The sequence below is a fragment of the Pinus tabuliformis genome, chromosome 2_2 (assembly GCF_031772625.1).
Source record: "Pinus tabuliformis cultivar Carrire ecotype Pingquan chromosome 2_2, CPIR1, whole genome shotgun sequence".
Taxonomy (NCBI): Eukaryota; Viridiplantae; Streptophyta; class Pinopsida; order Pinales; family Pinaceae; genus Pinus; species Pinus tabuliformis.
Genome location: NC_142300.1, coordinates 827,338,967 through 827,348,788, shown reverse-complemented (window position 1 = coordinate 827,348,788; position 9,822 = coordinate 827,338,967). Strand labels below are relative to the sequence as shown.

At 39.6% G+C, this 9,822-nt stretch overlaps 1 protein-coding gene across 1 annotated transcript; it reads left to right on the top strand.

The window, feature by feature from the left end:
- The first annotated feature begins 515 nt into the window (after nucleotides 1–515).
- Nucleotides 516–5,332, top strand: LOC149195531 (uncharacterized). The gene is made up of 4 exons (XM_089405354.1): nucleotides 516–1,206; nucleotides 1,315–2,425; nucleotides 2,585–2,911; nucleotides 3,014–5,332. The coding sequence occupies exons 1-4, from the start codon at nucleotides 602–604 to the stop codon at nucleotides 5,201–5,203; spliced, it is 4,233 nt and encodes a 1,410-aa protein (XP_089261480.1). The 5' UTR covers nucleotides 516–601; the 3' UTR covers nucleotides 5,204–5,332.
- Nucleotides 5,333–9,822: the final 4,490 nt, after the last annotated feature.

Here is a 9,822-nt window from a genome sequence, read left to right as displayed (position 1 = left end):
CCATTTTGTCTGCTTCTGCTTTTTGCGCGCACTGTGCTTTCTTGGATGATGCACACGTCTCGGTATCATGGATACAGCTCACTGGTGGGTATATGGATATTGTAAGAATACTGGTGGGATTCCTACATGCTTTGAAGAGATGCGTGTCAAGCTGTAGTCCATAAGATTCATAGTGGAGAACATGCTTTCGAGGTTAACCATTTTGTCTGCTTCTGCTTTTTGCGCGCACTGTGCTTTCTTGGATGATGCACACGTCTCGGTATCATGGATACAGCTCACTGGTGGGATTCTAACAAAATTCTAAGGGTAAAATAGAAAAATAAAATGAAAGAGCGCAGAGCATTATGGGTTCCACCACACTCAAAGGCATAAGGACTCCAGCCTGTGTCTATGATTAGCAATGTGGATCCCACACGCAAAGCAGATAAGATTGACGCGGTTCATGGCCTTGCAAATCAAATATTTTCCTTATTCTATTACCCTCTGCCTCTACAAGGAGCCTTTATGTAATCTCTGCACTCTCCACTTTCTTGCCTTCACAATTTATCCCCACCTCTGCACCTCCTAACGTCGTCTCCTCCAGAGCATCGAACAATTGGCAATGGCATACCCAACGCCTGCATCATCGATCACCCAAACCCCCTCTGAAATCGAAGAAATTGTAATGGAAAACCAGAGATCTTCGGATGGTGCTTCCTCCTCTTCCACCGCTGCTGTTGATAAATACGATGTGTTTATCAACCATCGTGGGGAAGTGAAGAAGAACTTTGCCAGCCATCTCTACCGTGCTCTTCATTTACGTGGATTGAGACCCTTTTTAGATCAACAGAACTTGCAGGAAGGACTACCTTTTCCTTCTCAATTAGAAGCTGTTATTAGAAGCGCCTCCGTCCATGTTGCCGTCTTTTCACCAGAATATGCAGAATCCCGTTGGTGTTTACATGAACTCCTCCTCATGCGACAGTCTGGGGCTCCAATTATCCCTGTTTTTCACCATGTCAACCCGGATGATCTTAGGTGGACAGATCAGAACAAAACTGGAGTTTATGCTACCAGCTTGCACAAGCTCGAAATGAAGAAAACGTCGGACCCTCAAACACGAGAAGAGAAGCTACGATATGATCCCGCCACTATTCAGAAGTGGAGAGATGCTCTTTCCTTTGTTGCAGACATAAGTGGGTTTCATCTGGACGACAAGTATAACGGGTGAGACCTCCAAACCCCTCTCTATGTATACACTATATATGATACTTTGCCCTATGTTTTCAATTATTTATTTATTTTCTGTTGGTGTTTTTGTGGGTGAATATCTAGTGACGAGGTGCACATGATAGATGAGATCGTCGAATGTGTGGGTAAAATGATTAGAAAACCAGGGTTGTATGTGGCCAAACATCCCACTGGTTTAAATGACAAAGTCACAGATTTTGAAGCTACAGTTTTGAAGCAACAGCAGGCTGGAAAAATCCAGGTTGCAGGCATAGTCGGCCTTGGTGGGATGGGGAAGACAACGTTGGCTTTAGAACTCTTCAATAGAATGAGTTCCAAGTACAATAAGTCCTTTTTTTTATGCGATGTCAGAGAAAAGGCTAATAAAACCTCATTACATTCGGTGCAAAGGGAGCTTCTGAGGGGCCTGACTCAGGGCCTGCCTGAAAGTGAAGTGGATATAAATAACATTTATGAAGGTATAGGGAAGTTTGAAAAGCATCTCAAATCTGCTCATGTCTTGTTAATTTTAGATGACATAGACCATGATGATCAGCTAGAGGCACTTCTACCGGTTAAAGATGTCTTGAGACCGGATAGCTTTATTTTAATTACATCTCGAGATAAAGATGTGCTGAAAAGCTCAGGAGTGGAACAGTTGTGCATTTATAACTTAACAGGCCTTCCCAGACAACACTCGCAACAGCTCTTTTGTTTATACGCCTTTCGGCAAACCAATCCACTCCATGCATTTGAAGATCTTGTAGATCAGTTTCTTCAAGTATGCGGTGGACTGCCTTTAGCTTTGAAAGTGCTTGGGGCACTTCTCTTTGAAAAACCTGAATCATATTGGGATGCTAAACTTAATGAATCAAAAGTTCAAATGAAAGTTTCACCTGGTATAAAGAAGACATTAAAAATCAGTTACGAGGCACTCAGCGAAGAGGAGCAGAAGATCTATTTAGATATCAGCTTTTTCTTCATAGGAGAAAGCAAAGCAAGTGCCATAGCAGTTTGGGACGCGTCAGGCTGGAACGGTTTGCTGGGGCTTACACATTTAGAGGGCAAATGTCTAGTTGAAGTAGATGATAAAAATGTGATACATATGCACGATCAACTGCGAGACTTGGGAAGACAGATTGCAGAGGAAGAAACGCCGCGCCGTCTTTGGCGTCCCACCGGGGACATTGATGAATGGTTGCAAAAATACTCCTCTGTACGTCCTCAATCATTCAAACTTTTTAAATAGTTAACCTTTTTCCATAGAAATCTGTATACAGTTTTCAATTTCTCCATCGTTTTTCACCTTCAAAATAATTAAATTTAACCATACCAAGCTGTATACAGTTTCTTGATTCTCCATCCGAATGAACAGGTTTTAACCGAAGCACGCGGATTTTGGCTGCTCGCTGAGAGGCATAGCACCAAACAAGTGGGAAACCACGTGAATTTGAAGCTTCGCGATTGGCTGGAAAATATATGTTATTGTTTTCTTCGTCGTGATGTCATGAATTTTCACCTTGTTGAGACTGAAGGACATCTGCTAGATCGTATTTTGCGGGTGCATTCGCCAAATCTCTCATGGCTTTCTTGGCGTCATTGTCCCTACACTTGTCTACCTTCGTGGATTACAATTAAGAATTTAAGGGTTTTGAAAGTGGAGGGCGCTGTATTGAAAACATTATGGCAAGGCATATCGCAGGTAAATCTAAACTTTTTGTCTATCGATATTGCATAAAGGGGTCTTCAATTATTTCTCACGGTTTTCCCATCTTTCTTACACTCGAAATGCTTGATCTTGTAGGCACCTTTGCAGTTGCAGGAATTGGACCTGTCTTCGTGCACTCGATTGGAGAGGCTGCCAGATTCCTTCGGCAGCTTGACGAACCTCCACAGCTTGGACCTGTTTGATTGCGAGAAATTGGAGAGGCTGCCAGATTCTTTCGGCAGCTTGTCGAACCTCCACAGCTTGAACCTGGGTTCGTGCGAGAAATTGGAGAGGCTGCCAGATTCTTTCGGCAGCTTGTCGAACCTCCACAGCTTGAAACTGGGTTGGTGCAAGAAATTGGAGAGGCTGCCAGATTCTTTCGGCAGCTTGTCGAACCTCCACAGCGTGGACCTGTCTCGGTGCGACAAATTGGAGAGGTTGCCAGATTCTTTCGGCAGCTTGTCGAACCTCCACAGCTTGGACCTGTCTCGGTGCGACAAATTGGAGAGGCTGCCAGATTCTTTCGGCAGCTTGTCGAACCTCCACAGCTTGGACCTGTCTCGGTGCGACAAATTGGAGAGGCTGCCAGATTCTTTCGGCAGCTTGTCGAACCTCCACAGCTTGGACCTTTCTCGGTGCGACAAATTGGAGAGGCTGCCAGATTCTTTCGGCAGCTTGTCGAACCTCCACAGCTTGGACCTGTCTCCGTGCCACAAATTGGAGAGGCTGCCAGATTCTTTCGGCAGCTTGTCGAACCTCTACAGCTTGGACCTGTCTCGGTGCGACAAATTGGAGAGGCTGCCAGATTCTTTCGGCAGCTTGTCGAACCTCCACAGCTTGGACCTGCGTTGGTGCGACAAATTGGAGAGGCTGCCAGATTCTTTCGGCAGCTTGTCGAACCTCCACAGCTTGGACCTGCGTTGGTGCAAGAAATTGGAGAGGCTGCCAGATTCTTTCGGCAGCTTGTCGAACCTCCACAGCTTGTACCTGCGTTGGAAATTGGAGAGGCTGCCAGCTTCTTTCGGCAGCTTGTCGAACCTCCACAGCTTGGACCTGCGTTCCTGCAAGAAATTGAAGAGGCTGCCAAATTCTTTCGGCAGCTTGTCAAACCTCCACAGCTTGGACCTGCGTTCGTGCGAGAAATTGAAGAGGCTGCCAGATTCTTTTGGCACCTTGTCGAACCTCCACAGCTTGGACCTGCGTTGGTGCAAGAAATTGGAGAGGCTGCCAGATTCTTTCGGCAGCTTGTCGAACCTCCACAGCTTGGACCTGGGTTGGTGCACTCAATTGGAGAGGCTGCCAGATTCCTTTGGCAGCTTGACGAACCTCCACAGCTTGGCCCTGAATCGTAGCTACAAATTGGAGAGTCTGCCAGATTCTTTCGGGAGTTTAAGTAGCCTTGGATATTTTGATGCTTCCTGTTGTGCTAATTTAACAATCTCAAGCGAAACTTTTGGAAATCTAAGAACCCTCAAGCATATAGATCTTTCCGGCTGTAAAAAACTTGAGGTATGGCCGTGGCAACTGGGGCATCAAAGGTCCCTGAAAGTAGTGAAGTTGACCGGCACAAATTTGAAGGAAGAATTGCCAAGTGCTTTTGAACTCCCCAGTGATTTAGAAGTTCTGTGGATAGGAAACCCTTTGCTGGAGACGGTGATGCCTTCGCTGGGTCACTTACGGAAGTTGAAGGAATTGCGTCTCGAGTATCGCGGGGAATTGAAGTGTTTGTCGGCTTCAGTTGAAGGGTCGAGTCAGTTGAGTTGGTTGAAAGTGGCTGCTTCTCCCATAATCCACACATCAGAGGTATTATCTGATGAAGTTGTATACCCCAACCTCAAGGAGTTAATCTTAAAGGAGTGTATTAACCTGGTGGAGATTGGAACATTACCAGAGGCACTCACCCGTGTGAAGTTGAGTAGCTGTTATAATCTGAGAAGTATAGAAGGCCTCTGTGGTCTTCCAGTGCTCCGAGAGTTGCACATTAAAAAGTGTAACGAACTTGAGGAGCTGCAGAGTGTTGAAACAATGGTGTCCTTGGAGGAGTTGTATGCAATCGATTGTGCGAAGTTGAAGAGCATACGGGATTTGGCGCAGCTAACAAAACTTAGACGTCTAATTGTTGAAGGGTGCCCTCAGTTGGGCGAGTTGGAAGGAGTCGAATGTTGTCAATCATTAGGGGATCTTCATGTCGAGGGGTGTCCCAAATTGCGGTGGGATGAGAGAGTAGTAGAGAGGCTGCACCAGCAATGCTGGAGATGTCGGTTGGAGGAACCAAATCGAAGTTGAAATGAAAGTGTTAAATTCGCAATTGAAAAGCAGAGAGACTAAAACAGAAGCATGCATGATTGCAATATAAATGGTCTTTTCAGCGGTAAAGAAATGGGGTCCGTGTTAGTGTAAAAGTATTATACAGTGAAGAGGTTTTTAATATAGTTTTTTAAATTTTATATTTAAAAAGCAATGTAGTAAATGTTTTTTTAAATGATTATATTTTTATTAAATATGGCAATTATTTATATGTTTTTTAATTTTAAATATTAAGATTATAATATTAACAATATTTTTTTAATTCAAATAATTTTTTAATAAAATTAATTAAAACAATACATTTTAAATTAAATTGATTTCTTTAGAGTTTTTAAAAAAACTTATTTTCTCATATTTAAAACTTTTAAAAATAAATATGAAATTAGTGTAATTAAAATAATAATAATAATTATATATAATTATAAATATAAATACTTATTTAGTTTATTAGTATTTTTTTAATTTAAAATTAAACATTTTTGTATTATATTCCGTAAAAAAAAACCAAATATTAATATTAATAAAAATATTTATTAGAGAAAAAAAGTTAACAAATATAAATAAAAATTACACATATTCTTAAATATTTTTTAATAAATAAATATAATTATACATTTTTTTTTTTTTAATTTAAAAGTTTTTACATTATATTCCCCAAAAAATTAGAAATATTTATGAAAAGGTCTAAAACTATAAATATTTATGAAACTAAACATATATTTTAATTAGTGATGATGATGATGGTTAACATCCACTGAGATCAAACTTTGGTCTATCGGACCTAAAGAAACAAAGTATTTAGTTTGATTTAAGATTTTATTTCTATGCTCAAAAAGCTTGGAGAGAAGCCTCCCAAGCTCACTATAATTTTGACATCGTAAAAGGCTAGGAAGGTCAGTATTGTGACAAAGATTATGAAATTGAGATCTAATGTGGTTGTATGCAGGGCACTCTAAGAGGAAGTGGTTTTCATCCTCAATGTTCCTATTATCACAGAGATGACAGATTCTTTCCGTCCATGGTGTTTTAGGAACTGTCCAATGACCTGTTTCACTATGGAGCTCATGAGAGTTCATTCTAAACTTTTCTAAATTAATTTTCTTCTTTGAGCTAGCTAAAACAGGGAGATACTTTTGATCTTCTAAGGTGGGGTTGATGACCTTCTTATAATAACTCAATTTTCTTTTAGCCGCTAAATCTTTCTCACACCACATTTTTTCTTTGAACTTAGAAGTAACAATATTTTTAATGTTATTAATGTTTTGTAGTGCATCGTTCTCGTTGATCTCCCAATGGTTTATCCAGGCCCTCGTGTCTTTATACCACCCCCGTTTGAGCCTTAGATGGTTTTGGCTGGAATTTAAAGCTAGCTTGAGAAGTCTATGATCTCCTATGTTATTGAGCTTGTGCTTGTACAACAGAAGCCTAGTCATAGCTAGGCTTTCGATAGGGGAAAGACCTACTTCTATAAGGAGAATAGCGTAGGGTGTATTGCTTTGAATTTTCAGCTTATACATTATAAAACGCTTCTGGATTTGCTCAATCTTTCTCCAGGATTCTCTAGAGATGTTGCAACCCCAAACCTCACATCCATATAAGATAATAGGAGTGACTAAAGTTTCAAAGAGGAACTTATTTTTATCCCACATTACGAGGTTTGTCGTTTTACAATTATTTTCAAGACCAAAGTAAGCTTTCCACCCCCCATTAATCCTTTTCTCAATGCTACAGTTCCAGTTGAGCTTGTGATGAATATCAATTCCTAGGTACTTGTAAGAATATACTTCCTCCAAGTTATTATTGTCATACATAAAATTAGCGTAGTTGTCCTTCTTGGATTTGATAATCATAACTTTTGTTTTGTCAATGTTAACGGTCATACCCATGGTAGAGCAGAAATCCTTAAGAAGCCTAAGCTACTTATCAAGATCATATGGACACCTTGCGAGGAGAACAATATCGTGAGCATATAGAAGAAGGATGATGACTAGCCCAGCTAAGATCATGCCGACACATCCTGCTTCCTCTAAATAACCTTCGAGCTTGTCAATGTAAATGCCAAATAGGGTAGGGGAGATGGGGCAACCTTGTTTAACTCCAATATTACCTTAATATCTTTCGACCACCCCTCATTGGATTTTATCTTGGTAATTACATTCTCGTATAATTTAATAGCAACAACTCTCAACTCGAAAGGAACCTTTAGCTCTTCTAATCTATTCCAAAGGTTGTTTCTAGGAACCATATCGAAAGCCTTTCTAAAGTCCACAAAGCAACAAAAGAGATTGGATTTATCATTACGACATTCCTCCACAATGATTCTAAGCGTAACGAGGTGGTCTATTGTTGAGTGATGCCTTCTAAAACCCGCTTGGCCTTTAGCCCGCTTATCTTCACTTTCAAGCCATATGCTCAACTTCTTTTCCAAAATACTACCATATAACTTAGCTAAGAGAGGGTTGATCATAATTGTCCGATAATTAGAGGGGTTATTTGTATCCCCATTTTTAAAAATAGGGATAATGAGGCTCTCAATCCATAACTTAGGGAACCCTTGCTTGACTGCTTGATTGAAAAGCTTGTGGATGTGGGGGATGAGGACAAGGCCTCCAATTTTTAAGATTTCTTCCTGGTAACCTTCAATGTCCTTAGCTTTCCCATTAGCCAGGCGTTTAACCCCAAAATCAATGTCTTCTAGAGAGAAGACTTCTTTCGTTGTGAGCATGGTTTCAAAGTTATTCATGATATTTGGAGATTCATAGAGCTTTTTAAGATAGGAATTCCAAACGTGTAAAGTAATTTTATTATTATGTTTAGATTTCCTAGTCATGATTTGCCTCCAAAATTTCTTAGGAGCTACCTTAGAGAGGTGTAAGAGATTCTCTTGTCTTTTACGAATGTACTGCCTCTTTTTTCTTTTAGTTAGGGCTTTGTATATTTTTATCTGGTCCATTTTAAGAGATTCATCAACAACTTCCTTAATAGCTCTCCTCGCATTTTTACAGTCTTTGTCATACCATGGGTTGGTTTTGCTATTTCTTTTATTATTTGAAACTTCAATTGAGAACTTATTAATAGAATATGAGAGGGTTGTAGTAAAATTATGGTAGAGGTCTTCTATGTTGCCTATGCTAGATAAAGGAAGCAAATTAGTTTTTAATTCTTTTAGAAAGAGATTGTTTTATTTCTATCAAATATTAAATTCTTTTGGCTATAAGTACTATTTTCTACGGGATCCCTATGCATGACAAAGTTGAGAGTTATAAGGCCTATGATCAGAGTTAGGCTCGTGGTCATTTAAGATGTCAAGATTTATTATTTTGTTGTATAAAGGGAGATCATAAATAACATAGTCTACCACGCTGCTACCAAGCCCATGGATGCAAGTCATCTCACTAGAATTGAGCCACTTCTTTAGACCGTTGCAAATTATGAGATCCTGAGCACTACAAAGCTTGACTAGCTCCGACTGGTATAAACATATGTTTTCCTCCTCTAAAAAACTATCCTCACCTGTATGGATTCATTATTTAACAACATCAAATCCTACCATGGAAGGGATATGATGGACAACGCATCTGAATTCAAGAAATTAAGATTATCCAGAGCTAAACTTTCTTCAAATTCCTATATATATAACCTAAATCTAGCTCCTGGATACATCATAAAGATCTGGAGAATATCTATTGACGCATCCCCTGATGATGGACTCACTTGGTAATCCGAAATGTTGGGTTCACTAAAACTCTATAACAGGTCATTCCTCCTCTAAAAAACTATCCTCACCTGTATGGATTCATTATTTAACAACATCAAATCCTACCATGGAAGGGATATGATGGACAACGCATCAGAATTCGAGAAATTAATATTATCCAGAGCTAAAATTTCTTCAAATTCCTATATATATAACCTAAATCTAGCTCCTGGATACATCATTAAGATCTGGAGAATATCTATTGATGCATCCCCTGATGATGGACTCACTTGGTAGTCCGAAACATTGGGTTCACTAAAACTCTATAACAGATCATTCCTCCTCCAAAAAACTATCCTCACCTGTATGGATTCATTATTTAACAACATCAAATCCTACCATGTAAGGGATATGATGCACAACACATTAGAATTCTAGAAATTAAGATTATCCAGAGCTAAACTTTCTTCAAATTCCTATATATATAACCTAAATCTAGCTCCTGGATACATCATTAAGATTTTGAGAATATCTATTGACGCATCCCCTGATGATGGACTCACTTGGTAATCCGAAATGTTGGGTTCACTAAAACTATATAATAGGTCATTCCTCCTGTAAAAAACTATCCTCACCTGTATGGATTCATTATTTAACAACATCAAATCCTACCATGGAAGGGATATGATGGACAACGCATTAGAATATGAGAAATTAAGATTATCTAGAGCTAAACTTTCTTCAAATTCCTATATATATAACCTAAATCTAGCTCCTGGATACATCATTAAGATCTGGAGAATATTTATTGATGCATCCCCTGATGATGGACTCACTTGGTAGTCCGAAATGTTGGGTTCACTAAAACTCTATAACAGGTCATTCCTCCTCTAAAAAACTA

Excerpts from the sequence above, each read along its gene's own strand:
- LOC149195531 (XM_089405354.1), top strand. The coding sequence starts at position 602 with ATGGCATACCCAACGCCTGCATCATCGATCACCCAAACCCCCTCTGAA. Across the intron at positions 1,207-1,314 it reads CTGGACGACAAGTATAACGG|TGACGAGGTGCACATGATAG; the intron begins GTGAGACCTCCA and ends GTGAATATCTAG. Across the intron at positions 2,912-3,013 it reads TATGGCAAGGCATATCGCAG|GCACCTTTGCAGTTGCAGGA; the intron begins GTAAATCTAAAC and ends TTGATCTTGTAG.